The sequence below is a fragment of the Xyrauchen texanus genome, chromosome 31, assembly GCF_025860055.1.
Source record: "Xyrauchen texanus isolate HMW12.3.18 chromosome 31, RBS_HiC_50CHRs, whole genome shotgun sequence".
In the NCBI taxonomy this organism is placed as follows: domain Eukaryota; kingdom Metazoa; phylum Chordata; class Actinopteri; order Cypriniformes; family Catostomidae; genus Xyrauchen; species Xyrauchen texanus.
Genome location: NC_068306.1, coordinates 26,255,485 through 26,270,255, shown reverse-complemented (window position 1 = coordinate 26,270,255; position 14,771 = coordinate 26,255,485). Strand labels below are relative to the sequence as shown.

The 14,771-nt window shown below is 37.1% G+C and overlaps 1 protein-coding gene across 2 annotated transcripts; it reads left to right on the top strand.

Moving 5' to 3' along the window:
* Positions 1–4,245: 4,245 nt before the first annotated feature.
* LOC127624564 (5-hydroxytryptamine receptor 3A-like) lies at positions 4,246–14,567 on the top strand. Of its 2 annotated transcripts, none has more exons than XM_052099343.1 (9): positions 4,246–4,312; positions 4,650–4,813; positions 4,937–4,981; positions 5,789–5,898; positions 6,418–6,587; positions 8,165–8,325; positions 10,581–10,791; positions 10,896–11,126; positions 13,513–14,567. In XM_052099343.1, the coding sequence occupies exons 1-9, from the start codon at positions 4,246–4,248 to the stop codon at positions 13,797–13,799; spliced, it is 1,446 nt and encodes a 481-aa protein (XP_051955303.1). In that variant the 3' UTR covers positions 13,800–14,567. The 2 variants fall into 2 exon arrangements, with proteins under 2 accessions (XP_051955303.1, XP_051955302.1); XM_052099342.1 differs by having other exon boundaries at positions 13,510–14,567.
* Positions 14,568–14,771: the final 204 nt, after the last annotated feature.

The following is a 14,771-nucleotide window of genomic DNA, read 5'->3' as shown; positions in this document are numbered from 1 at the left end:
TACCTTAAGAACATACTTTTTAACGGCCGAGAAGTACATTCTTCCTCAAATTAGCAGTACATAATAATTTTCCATCAAAAATTAAACATGGCGCTACTCTAAATAAGAATTATGTATGGAATGAATGGTTGAGTTCGGAATGGCATACTACCCATACTACTCATATCTATCTATGGCAGAAATAGTAAGAGTATTATGGTAGTATGCCATTCTAACTTGGCCAGTGTCACCCAAATTGAGTGTTCCACCCTTGTCTCATTGTCTCTCTAAAGGTGTTGATCCGCAGGCGACACCTGCTGTACATGGTAGGTCTGCTTATCCCGAGTATCTTCCTCTTGGTTGTGGATGTCATCAGCTTCTATCTTCCTCCGAACAGTGGAACACATCACTTTCAAGACCAGCATTCTACTGGGCTACACTGTAGTCAGAGTCAATCTGATGGATGAAATTCCTGCTACAGCCATTAAAACACCCCTCATTGGTATAGTACAGCCAGAACTCTTCATAATGTTTCACCTATTCACAACACTCCAGTGGACAGCAACAACAACCTTTTGATTGTTTTGTCACAGAGGCTTTTTTTGCTGTCTGTCTGTATGGCACTTTTGGTGCTTAGTTTGAAGTCAATTTTCGTGTTGAAGTTTTGCAGTACAGTGAGAAGTAAGTCAAGGTGATGTCCATATCTGCCTGTTAACTGGACAAATACAGCTCAGCCAACCAGAGCTTTATTGACTGTGTTCACTTCAATGAAGACACTGGATGATGTGGATCAGTCAGGGGGTAGGAGAGAGAATACTATCTATTTGTTATTGTGGCAGGGCGGAGGGCAGGCCGGGTCGTGATCCTACACACCCGGTCCCGTATTAGACTAATTATGCCTAATACGGGACCGAGTGTGTAGGATCACAACCCGGCCCCGCCCTCCGCCCTGCCACAGTTATCCTTAGTCAAGTTATTATGTTATATAATATTGAATATTCCAGCTCTTTCTAAGCAACGTCTGCCAAATTAAGCACAGTGCTTCAGGCTGTTCTGAATTACTATTACAGGTGAGAATTACATTGAATGAATGTTCAGAGTCTATATACAGTATCTCTTATCAAACCTTAAAAGGGTTAGTTCACCAAAAAATATTAATTCTGTCATCATTTACTCACCGCATTCTTCCAAACCCATATTACCTTCTTTCCAGCCAACCCAAAGGGATCACTCACCCAAAAAGGACAATTTATTTGATAATTTACTAACCTACATGCCATTCCAGATGAGTATGGCTTTCTTTCTTGTGCAGAACACAAATTAATATTTTTAGAAGAATGTCTCAGCTCTGTAGGTTCATACAATGCATGTGAATGGTGGCCAGATCTTTGAAGTGCCAAAAAACACATAAAGGCAGCATAAAAATGTAATCCATATGACTCCAATAGTTACATCCTTATCTTCAGAAGTGATATGATAGGTGTGGATGAGAAACAAATCAATATTTATGTATTTTTTTACTGTAAATTCTCCTTTTTTCCAAGTAGGTGGCGATATGCATGAAGAATGCGGAACACAAAAGAAGAAGAAAGTGAAAGTGAAACTGAAGATTTATAGTAAAAAAGCAACTTATATCACCCACACCTATCATATCGCTTCTGAAGACACTGGAGTCGTACAGATTGCATTTATGCTGCATTTATGTGCTTTTGGACCTACAGAGTTCTGGTCACCATTCACCATTCTGGTCACCATTCAGAACTGTGTTCTGCAGAAAAAAGAAAGTAATACACATCTAAGATGGCATGATGGTGAGTAAATTATGAGAATTAAATTTTTGGGCTATCTATCTCTTTAATTCTGTTTAGGTGTATTCAAACTACTGTATGTAAGGCAAAGAAAACCTTCCAATCAAATCCACTTTTAACTATTTTAAACTTTCAGACAAGTCTTTGTCAAGTCAACATCAAAGTATATATTGACAAACACCCATAATATTAGACTCAATGTTTTTTCTGCTTTTTGGATAGCTTACACAACTGTCACACTACATTACATGCTTCTAAATGGCATAATATTTGTGTTCTCTCTATGACACTTTTAGGCTAGGAGTTTGATCTTTTTCAAGAAATAGACCTGATTTCTGACAGATGTTCTGAATAGTGACTCTCCACGTTGTATTTGCTGTGTCATATATTAAATTTTACACTAGCTGGATTTAATTATGAATGGTAATTCTGTCAAGATGTACTTCTGTAGTTTGAATGCATAAATAGGTCTCCTCTTGATTGTAAAAAAGCTTCATAGTTATGTAATTATTCATGGTGTATGTAATTGTTTTAATGAAGAATAAATAAAAACTAATTATTGTACATATCTTTGCTGTATTCCCTTTCTTTTTCATGATCAAAAATTGATTTTCCTATCAAAAATTACACTGCAGGAGTGCAGGGATCTTTTGAGATATTAAAGATCTTAAAGATCAGGGATCTTTACATTGTATTCATGTATTTTACTTCCACTTTCCTTAGGCTTTTTGACATTTTTGGAAGAAAACATGGTATGTAGGTCATGGTCATAAATTAGCAAGAACTCAGGGGGAAAATCGGCACCAAAAGTGACCAAAAATGACCTAGACTAGATATTCAAAAGGTGTGGGCAAAATGCCCCTGTAGTTAAGTTTTTATATATATATAATCTAACATTTGATATACAGCACGTCATTATTTTCTATTCTATCTATGCCTATCCTATTATTTCATAAAAAACAATCTGTGGTAGTAGATAGGTAGTAGACTGTAACAAATCTAACATATTGTCTGGCCAAGTTTTTAAAATGTGGTATATTAAGCATTAATTCATTTTTTTATGTTGATTTCAACATTTGATGTAAATTTTATAGGCAATAGTCATAACTGTTCTTAATTGAATTCATGAATATAATCTTAATATAATTTACTGATTCAATTGAAGTATTGCTGCGAATGGTCAGTATGCCGTGTTTTTTTATATGGTTGGAAACAATTTACGTTGACAAGTTCAGATGATGTTTTGAAATTCCAGCGTGTTGTGAGTTTTGAATATTATTAACAAAATGTATATTTCAAATGAATTATTTGAAAGTGGCATTGGTAATATTAGATATTAAAATTATTAAAGTCACTCATTAGATCACTCAGATGAAAACAATGAAAATCTGATTTTATGGATAAGCACACTTTACTGCAACCAGTCAAGATATAAATAATACAGTTTATTTGAATTTCTTAAGAATATGCACAGTTTGGTTGCTAAGAGTGAAGTAAAGGTGCACCAAGAACTCTTCATAAAATGTAGTAATAAGTTATGGAAAGCTGTGGAGTAGTTTTTTGCAGTGGGGGAAATATATCTATATGTTGCCCCTGTAACAAAATCATAAATCAAGTTCCAGTTTCCTTACAGAAATATAAACCGCAATCACCTGCACGTCACCACATTATGTTTTCATTACATAGCTTCTCAAAGCTGCCTGTCCAGTCAGAGAAAACGACAATTAAATTTCTCTTCAAAATTCAGATAATATTTTCCTGACACTAATCTAATCAACTGCCTGTTGCCAGGCTAATTAAGTCTCATCATGGCTGGGCTCAGTATTAGATCTCAGTGTAATGCCTAAGTGCTCATGGAAATGGACTTGAACTTTCTAGAGAAACATGACCCATGAAATGTCAAAGGTAGCTGTTACCGATATATGACCCCCGTTGTTAACTTAGTGTGAGGAGAAAAACATAATCGATTTGCAGAAAAAAAATATTATGTTCAAACTGTTTAATAGATACACCATTGCCATACTAGCATGCTGCGTCCTTAGAGCATCCCTTACAAAGCATACTCACAGATGCTATTTAACAGAATTTAAATGAAACAATAATAGGCAACTATTTACAGTTTTACCAATTGTTTAAGAGTAATTATTAGAAGTAGTAGCCTATCTTGTTAGTTTTTCAGTGCACAATGTACACAGTAACTTGTAAGGCTTGATTAGTTAATACTCTTATATATGACTCTTGGGGCATTTACTCAGGCCGAAGTGCTTTGGGACTGCTTAGGCTGTGGGATGATGATGCAGAAGAGGGCGGATGGACTAAGTGCTGTAATTGACAGCCTGAATGGTAATGTGAAGTACAGAGATTACTAATGGGACTCCGGGCGCAGCACTGGACAGGAGCAGCCCAAAGCTAGAACAACGCTTTCTTACAACAAAGCAACGCCAAACAACTCATCAAAATGAAATTTTCAGCACTCTGGACAGCTCTCTGCGTTTCCATGTACGGGGCGGCGATGGCTTGCTCAGGTAACCTATTTAAAAACTTTTGATTCGGTCCTGGGAACAGCTCGCTTTTGAGCTTAAAAACAAAGGAACGGCCTTCTTTTACACTGAACGTTAAACGATCCCGTTATTCAAAGCCTATATGTCTCAAAACCTAATGAAATGCCGACATGGAAATCACAGGAGCGATGCGCAAGCATGCTGAGGTATGACAGTTCAGTTGGGTTTGAGACGCTGCCAATATATCCGTTTTTGTTTATCATTATAAATTAATGTATTTTTTATTCTTTATCTGGTATTTTTTTTATTTATCTTTAATGTCAATGAAGTGATAAGAACCTGCTCTTTGCTCTTGGTACAGTGAAAAAGCTGGGCACTAACTCTGGGCGTTTCGCCAATGCCACGCTGGTTCGACTGAATGAGTTTTTAAGTGCCGGATATAAGAAAGGAGTTCGACCCGTGAGGAACTGGAGACAGTCAACGACTGTGGCCATTGACCTAATGGTTTATGCTATTCTCAATGTGGTGGGTTGAAGTCTAACATGTTTTTAACAATTAAAGTAAATATATATTTGAACGTATAAAGGTCTCTCACAGCTGTATTTTGCATTCATATTTTAATATTTGCACATATTTTGTGCACCACAGGACGAGAAGAACCAGGTCTTGACAACATATGTGTGGTACAGACAGGTATGTTGGTGGAAAATGAAAGGTTCATTTAAAATGTTAAATATTTATTTATATATTGTATATATAATATATATATTTTAAAAATCTTTTGATCTGAAGGCGTATGCTTCAATATTTGAAATAAATTTTGTAGACAAAAATATGATTTTGCCACCATATTCATTTAGCCTATTTCATTACAAAACAAAAATATTATAAAAAAAAAAAAAAAAAAACGTTTTTGAAATGGATGACATGGACCAAATAATAATGAAAAGCAGCCAATAAGTACCCAACATAGATGGGAACTCCTTCAATACTGTTTAAAAAGCATCTCAGGGTGATACCTCGAGAAGTTGGTTGAGAAAATGTCAAGAGTACATGTCTGCAAATTCTAGGCAAAGTGTGACTACTTTGAAGATGCTAAAATATAGAGTTAATAAATCACAGTTTTTATTTATTTTGGATTTTGTCTAGTCACAACATAATTAACATAGATTCATTTCTATTATTCCATAGTTGTGATAACTACTATTATTCTAAAATGTAAAAAAACAAAACATTATAATAAAGAATTAGTGTTTCAAATCTTTTGACTGGTAGTATATATATATATACATACACACACTGTAGATGCGCATTATATAGCCTTTACTCTTGCATTGTAAGTATTAACAAGTGAATTAATGAATGATTGGAATGCACCAATGCAGAGTTCTGTGCAGGGTGCATCATCTACAAATATTTAAATTCAAAGCTTTAAACATCATCATTTCTCTCATAATGTATATATTTATTTTGTGCTTGACATTTTTTTCACTTCAAAAGCAATGGAAAGATGAGTTCCTTGTGTGGAATCCTGAAGAATTTGATGATGTCAAACAAATTTCTATTCCCACTATCAACGTCTGGATTCCAGATATTCTTATCAATGAATTGTGAGTAGAGCTGACGTAAGATGAGCCTCATAAATTGTTTTTAACAGTATTTTCATGTATGCCAGCTCTTTACAGCAGCGTTCTTAGAACACTGCACCAGTTATATTAAATTGATAGTTCAGCCAAAAAGGAAACTTCTGCCATCATTTACTCACTCTTATGTTTATTCAAACCTGTATGAATTTCTTTCTTCTGTGGAACACAAAAAGATGTGTTAGGAAGAACGTTTGCCTCAGTCAGCATTTACTTTCACTGCATGGAAAAAAGACCAGCCTCAACATCCTTCTGACTTTCTCCTCTAGTGTTTCATGGATATAAGAAAGTAATACAGGTTTGTAACATCATGAGGCTGAGTAAATAAAGGACAAAATGTTCAATTTTGGGTGAACTATTTCTTTAACCAATATTGCACTAATTTGTTTTCACATTAATTACATGTGAAGCTTTTAAAAATGTTACAAGTTTTTTCATACAGCCAAACCCTATTTCCTTCATGGTCTCTTTCTATGTCCTCTGCAGTGTGGATGTAGGAAAGTCTCCCGATATTCCATATGTATATGTAGGCCATGACGGGCTTGTACGCAACTATAAGCCCATCCAGGTGGTGACTGCCTGCTCCCTCAACATCTACAACTTTCCCTTTGATGTCCAAAAATGCAGCCTGACTTTCCAGAGCTGGCTACACACAAGTACGTACACAAAATTCAGTATTGTCTTGAGAGAGCTGTCATTTTCTGTCAGTGACAGCAGAATGTTCCTCCTACACAAGGAGTCTAGGATGTCTAAAAGGATTGTGAAAAATGTGATTTAGAAAACTGAAGAATAAAAGCTAATTTAAAGACAGACAAGCATCAAGTTGTTCTTCCAAAATAACACATTTATTGCAGACATTAGGATGGCATTTTAAAACAAGGCTTTATTTAACCCTCATGTTTTTTGGGGTTTTGAAAGACCCCAAGATCATTAGATTACAGTAGCTTGAAAATAGTATTCAGTTTGCATTTAATAGGAAGGACATTTTACGTATGAGGATGATACATCATGTCTTTTCTGATCTCATAAAAAGGTATTATAAACAAAATTTCAAACTGGATAACGCACGTCAAATGTTCTACGTGAAAAAAGCAATATTACATGTTTGGGGTCTCAAAATTCACCCAAACAGGTGGTTCTCTAACAACCTTCAAAAGCATCTTGAGCATTTGACCCAACCCCTTATTTAAAAACTACAATAAAATAAATTATATATATATATATATATATATATATATATATATATATATATATATATATATATAAATAAAACCTCTCACCCTCCCTGCTAGGGGTACTTCTCTAAATAATTTTTAAACTTGTATTACATCACTTGTGTTACTACTGCCTCCCTTGGATGATGTTAAGAGGTAGACGAGGAGTGAGGATCTAAATGCAGTTTTTAATGAAAACAAAAAGATGAACCAGGTAACTCAGAAGAACAGGGCTTGGAACAAGACATGTATACATTCAACAACTGACAATACTGAACAGAAACCAGGGCAATAAATACACAAAGACTAATGAGAACATTAAACACAGGTGAGGATCAATGAGGGACAGCTGGCAGTGATAAGAGCAGGGAATTATGGGAAGCGTAGTCCGGGAACAGATGACAGGGGAGAAACACAGGGCAGACAACAGTGAATCGTGACAGATGATTTGCTTCTGTTGTTCTCCTCATTTGAAAGTCACTTTGGATAAAATCATCATCAAAATGTACAGTAAATGTCTCAGACAATCCAATGCTTAGAATTGCATGCTAAGATTCTCTGACCAGTACACACTGTTGCAGTTCACATACGATATACCCCTGTTTATTTTCATTTCTATAGTTGTATTTTTCTACAATTTATTTGGAGGGGTCAGATCTACCCCAAACAGAAACAATGTTACTAGAATGCATTCCAGTCAGATTTCTGAAAATTACACATATGATCTGCAGTAAAACAAAGTAATACAGCTTCAAGAATGTCTTTTGTTCAGTGGAACATATTAAAATAATTTAAAGGGACAGGAAGGGATTCATTTCAAAATGAGTATTATTATTTTTACACATACTTCATTGCAGCTTCTGGCATCCTAAAAATAAACTCAGTACAGATAACTTAGAACAAGTGGGTTAAATGCTGCATTGTTTTTAAGGCAAGAAAGTCAAACAAATCCCCAGTTTTTCCCAGAAAAACATGATTAAACTGAATGAACTGACCTTTAGCTTTATCTTGTCTCGTAGCTAAAGACATCAACATCACCCTAATAAGAAGCCCTAAGGATATAATGGAGGACAGGAGTGTATTCATGAACCAGGGAGAATGGGAGCTGCTTGAAGTACTCTCCAATTACAAAGAGTTCAGCCTGGATAATGATGATTACTATGCCGAAATGAAGTTCCATGTAAGTAGCTTAGTAATACCAATTTAAGGCACACCACACATTAGCATTTGGAAATGAAAAATGTCACCTATGCAATATTTCTACAGTAAGGATAAACAGAAGTCCTATTTACTGTAATAAACATAAAGCAGAGATTATTTGCACTTAGTGCAAATTGTGATAGATGTTATTTACGCTAAGAGTTAATAGCAACAAAAAGCATCCTGTGTAGTGTTAGATGTTTTTTATACTAACATATAGTACAGTAAAGGGGAATTACAGCAGCATGTTTCTTGTGTTTATTTATAGACCCATACACACTACACCAAACCCTACCCCTAAACCTAACCCGAAACTTCCCATTCAAAAATGAACCATGATTTTGCTTCAGTAATTATAGTATCACCATTGTAGTCAAATCATAGCAACCACAAAATTAAACATGGTTACTATATTAACACTATATAACTGTAGTAACACCATGGGTAATTGCATTAAAACTATGACTTCCACCAAAAAACATGGTTTCTACAATGTTACTATTGTAAAACCATGGTTAATTTACCTGGATTAAACCTTTCTCTCAACTCCCTGACCTTCACTGTGAGATAATCAACATTTATGTTCATTTTTATTTAGTATTAAAGGAAATATTAATAGTGGAGACAGGAAACAGGATGGGAAAAAGTGGGACAAAAGGCAGGATCTAACCTGGATCGCCTGTATCTATCCATACCCTCATTCAAGGCTGGACTGGTAATCTGGCATACCGGATGTTTTCCCAGTGGGCCGATCAGTGATGGACTGGCCCGCAATAGGGCGTAGGGGACAGTGATATGCAGAAAAGGACAGCGTGTTTTTAGCTAAATCTAACAAAATTGGGTTGGAACAGTGGGTTACCAAAAAAAAAACTTGTTACTTGTTAACTTTTAATCAAATAGGTTGGAAAATATATTTTTCTTGTTATCAAAATAAATTATTACAAAACTGTTATTGAGTTTTCTGCAAACAAGACATGCTATCTTATACTATATGCTTCTAAAGTAAATTTGTCTTGTTTTTATAATGTTTAGATATTGTTAATGGTGAACAAGACAAAAATGCCCCATAAGCACAGAACCACAGTGTTTACTGATACAGTAGTTGTTTCTGCGTTTTGGGATAAGACATTTTTGGATCGAAAAATTACCATCCCGATTTCATGGAAATTACATCACTATGATGACATTTTCACGAAATGTATTTCCGTGGTTACTACACGCTCTGATTCGCTGCAGTTCCAAGGTGAATTCGCTGCAGTTCCAAGGTGAAATGTCCACTGCGTGTGACTAAAAGCCAATTCAAATTTCTCCCAAATAGGTAAGGTTTTAAGGTTAATGCAATAGTTCAACCAAAAATTAAATTCTTTCTACATTTCTGCTGATGAAAGGAAGTCATACACATCTGGGATCGCATGAGGATGAGTAAATATGAGAGAATCTTCATTTTTGAGTGAACTATTCCTTTAATGCTATATCATGTGTCAAATCAACAAAACCTCCCTACCCTAAACCTCAAACCTAAACCTAACCAACAGTGTCATAAAAAGCAAACGTGAGATGAAAAACAGATTAGGTTTTGAAGGTTAATGCTCGTTCCGTTTTAAATAAACAAAACATACCTTCCTACCTTAAAACTTAAACCTAACCAATAGTGTCATAAAAAGCAAATGTGAGATAAAAAATGTAATTGCTGAAGCAGCAAACCATGTAATTTTATGGTGCTTCTGTGAAACCTTCGGCTCAAGTGTCTACTAACATGTTCAGCAGGACTCGTACTCCACTGTACGTTGCAATTGCAATGCTCTATCCATTGAGCTAACCTGAATCTTAATGAACTTTGAACAACTTGCAAATGCAGTTGGTTGTGTAATGCAAACATTAAAATGCACATCGCCTTACAAGTCATGCACTTTAGTAAAAGTGTTTAGATGTCATAAGATAGTATTGTGTAAGGAAAATGCAAAAACGTTAACTGATAATCTGCCTTTTTACCCTGGATTTATTTGAAAGTGAATAAAAGTAATTGTCGTTGTAGCACCTTCAGTGTTCATTTCACCTGAAAACTGATGCAATACGAGCCATGTACAAATCTATTAGGAAAAAATGCGGGTATAATAACATGATTCTATGAGGCAGGTTCAAAATGATGCACATCAGCTTTAAAATACATTAACATTTTGTTGTAAATGTACCTGCTCATGGCCCAGTATTTTTCTTTTTCCTTACAATCACCAGGTTGTGATCCGTCGCAGACCTTTGTTCTACACAGTCAACCTGTTGTTGCCGAGTATATTCCTGATGATAATGGATATAGTTGGGTTTTACCTGCCCCCAGACAGTGGAGAGAGGGTGTCCTTCAAGATCACTCTGCTCTTGGGCTATTCTGTCTTTCTCATCATCGTCTCTGACACTCTTCCAGCTACTGCCATAGGGACCCCTCTCATTGGTAAATAGATGAAAAATATTTTATATTGGTACCAAGTGAAATCCAATGTGATCTAAAATACATGTATAGTAAGTGTATTTATGTTGGTGCTTGTTGGAGTATAGGTGTGTACTTTGTGGTGTGCATGGCTCTGCTGGTGATCAGTTTGACAGAGACTGTACTGATCGTGAGGCTGGTGCACAAACAGGATCTGCAGTCCCATGTGCCCCAGTGGGTCAAACACCTGGTGCTTGAGAAGGCCACAGTCCTGCTCTGCATTCGCAACAAGAAGTTCTGCTCCCTCCTCTCTCAGGGATCTGACCTCCCACTCTACAAAGAGAACAACATGAACACAGGTGGGTATCCAGGTAATTTTACTGTAGCACATTTCTGATGCAGAACCAAACTGGTCTTGTTAATTCACATTACCTACCTTTTCACAAACATATTGTTACATGGCTCATTCTATGTATCACAGCAGTTTCGTGAAATGGACATTAGAGGCTATACAACAATGATGATATTTATTCACTTCTTTCACACATATCACAAGTAAAATGGCTGATTATGAGTGCATAAACACTTATTGCCTTGTTCTTCATACAATGCTATCTTATGACATCAAAACAATTTTACTACAGCACATAAATTGTAAGGCAATTTAATGCTTGCTTACACTTAGTGTAAGTAAGAGCTATCGATATTTGCACTTAGTGCAAATAGCCTCTGCCTATTTTGGACACTACAACCAACAGGATATGATGTAGCACTCAATGGCTTCTGGTTCAATAAATAATAAATAAAAAATAACAATGAAAAATATACCATTAACTCACTTCTCTGTAAAAAAAAAAAAAAAACGGCAGCTTTGAAATATATGAGCCAAGAGGACAGGGTGTGAAGTTTCAATCATCTATTGATCACACGCTTTCTCTTCATTAGAATTCGCAAGTGAAAGTTTGCCTACCTTGACCTTTGATATACAGCTAAATGCTACATTTATTCACATGATCTTGAGTGTCCGGTCTTTTGCGTTTGAATGTAAGTAAATGGAGTGCAAAGTGTAATATGACCATGGCTTGAATTGGATAACAATTTAACATCAGGTCAGAATTATGACTTATTTTAATTGTTGGATACAGTCGAGAAGAGGTTGGACAGGCTAAAACCTTTAAACCGCTAAATTTTGCAATTAAGTCAAGTCAAGTGGTTTTTATTGTCGTTCAACCATATAGTTAGTACAGTACACAGCAAAACGAGACAACGTTCCTCCAGGGCCATGGTGCTTCATAAATCAACACAGAACAAACACAGAACCACATGAGACTACACAGACTACATAACATTTCTACTTAAAGTGCACGTGCAAACGTGTGCAAAAAGTACGGGACAGTACAATAAATAACTAAAGGAACAGGACCATAGGCACAGTAAGAGACCAGTACACATTTGTAATCTGTGTAGCGCAAAAAGATGACAATTTCTAAAAATGCGGAATGTAAACATAACATACACTGAAATAGTGTTCTATAGACATAGTAGTTATTGAGGTAGCAGCCAGGTATAAAGTGACAATGAATGAAAGTGCAACTCTGGACATGTGCAAAAGTTGGATGGTGTACAGGTGTGTGTGTGTGTGTGTGTGTGTGTGTGTGTGTGTGTGTGTGTGTGTCAGTCCAGTCTCTATGTATTGAGGAGTCTGATGGCTTGGGGGAAGAAGCCATTACACAGTCTGGCCGTGAGGGCCCGAATGCTTTGGCACCTCTTGTCAGACAGCAGGAGGGTTGAGTGAGGGGTTTGTGGGGTCATCCACAATGCTGGTTGCTTGTGGATGCAGCGTTTTGTGTAAATGTCTTTGATGGAGGGAAGAGACACCAATGATCTTCTCAGCTGTCCTCACTATCCTCTGCAGGGCTTTGCGGTCTGAAACGGTGCAAGTCCCAAACCTGGCAGTGATGCAGCTGCTCAGGATGCTCTCAATAGTCCCTCTATAGAATGTAGTGAGGATGGGGGGTGGGAGATGTGCTTTTCACAGTCTTCAAAGAAAGTAGAGATGCTACTGAGCTTTCTTGATAATAGAGCTGATGTTGAGGGACCAGGTGAGGTTCTCCGCCAGGTGAACACCAAGGAATTTGGTGCTCTTGACGATCTCCACAGATGAGCCGTCGATGTTCAGCGGAGAGCGGTCACTCTGTGCTCTCCTAAAGTCAACAACCATCTCTTTTGTTTTGTCCACTGTAAGGGGATCAATGAAAAGGAGGAGGCGAGAACCGGCTTGACGATATAAATAATATTTTAATGAGCAACTTAAAATACACAAACACACACATGACGGACATGTCCGTAAACTATCTCTCTGTCGTCGCACCACCGTCTGTCGTCGGCCTTTATCCCTCTCGGAGGCTTAATTAGCCTGATAAGGGACCAGGTGTGTATTATCACACAGTTGCAGCTGTACTGGAAGTAACTGTGGATTCTCTGTGTGTGTGCACGCTTTGCCTCTCTTATGGCCCGGGACAGTTTGGCCTTATCTAGCTTATAGTTCTCAAAAAACAAAACAAAAAAAATCATGAAATTTGTGCCTGTAATGCATTTATACATATGAAGGGACATTAAAATGTACCAAATTTGTGGAAAGTGTCCTGTAAGGAAAACAGTAGGAAAAGACAGAGCAAAGTATACTGTAACCACTGTATTTGTAGTTGAAATCAGCATTGAGATTCACCATGATTCTTTCAGCAGTGCGCTGCAGCCATCACAGCTGCGAGGGTTCCGGAGAGACAGGGAGGAGCCTGGGCTTGGGTCTGACCGTGCGGGACAGCTGCCCTCCTGTCATGGACAGCATCCTGCAAGAGATCACCAACATCCGTCATTTCATGGAGAAGAAGGACGACAGCAGAGAGATTGCTAAGGAGTGGCTGCAGGTAGGGTACGTGTTGGACATCCTGTTGTTCAGGGTCTACCTGCTCATCGTGTTGGCCTACAGCATCACTTTAGGCACTCTATGGTCTGTCTGGCAGAACGCCTGACCACAGGGATAGATCGTAGATGGAAGGCGCCAGTTCTGTCTCACTGCTTAAAATAAATGCAGTGTTTGACATGGTTAACGTGCTGTAATGTGATTGTTATCGCACAGCAGAAGAACTTGTTGAGAACCACGGAGAACAAATGTGCTTTTACATTGTTATTACTTGTGCACTGCTGTGCTCATCAGATCGATGCAACCTTTTCAAATGGCCATCTCTGAAAGAAAAATAGTCAAATGTAGAGCAGCATTTTAGTATTGCTTTAATTGTGTAGTGTAAGCGATATCACACGAGCAAGAGTGCTGCTTTACTGAATATTCAATACAACATGAACACAGTGCATGACTGAGAGTGTCATATTGCCTTTATACAACAAGCTTAAACAGGAACTGACATTCCAGACTCAATTTAGCCAGCTATTATGTTAAAGGCAAAGTTCACTCAAAATGTAATATACTCAATTTTATTTTATCACCCTCATGACATCCCAGATGTGTATGACTTTCTTTCTTAGGCAGACCACAAATGGAGATTTTTAGAAAAATATTTCAGCTCTGTAGGTCCATACAATTCAAATGAATGGTGACCAGAACTCAGAAGGTCCAAAAAGGACATAAAAGCAGTGTAAAAATAATCCATATGACTCCAGTCCAGATATTCTGAAGTGATATGATTGGTGTGGGTGAAAGATACACTTTCACATTCACTTCCACATTCTGGCGTGGTAGTGACTTTCACTTTTACATTCAGCCACCTACTGGCTGGGGCTGGTCAAAGCCTCAAAGGTAGATGTTTATAGTATAAATTGACTTAAATATTGATCTGTGTCCCACCCACACCTATCATTTTGCTTCACAATATATGGATTTCACCACTGGAGTCATTTGGATTACTATTATGCAGCCTTTATGTCTTTTTTGGATCTTCTGAGTTCTAGCCACCATTCAGTCAATTGTATTATGAGGATGATATGAA

Coding starts and splice junctions, on each gene's coding strand:
- LOC127624564 (XM_052099342.1), top strand. CDS start 4,246: ATGAAATTTTCAGCACTCTGGACAGCTCTCTGCGTTTCCATGTACGGG. Junction 8,326..10,580: donor ATGCCGAAATGAAGTTCCAT/GTAAGTAGCTTA, acceptor TACAATCACCAG/GTTGTGATCCGTCGCAGACC. Junction 10,792..10,895: donor CATAGGGACCCCTCTCATTG/GTAAATAGATGA, acceptor GTTGGAGTATAG/GTGTGTACTTTGTGGTGTGC.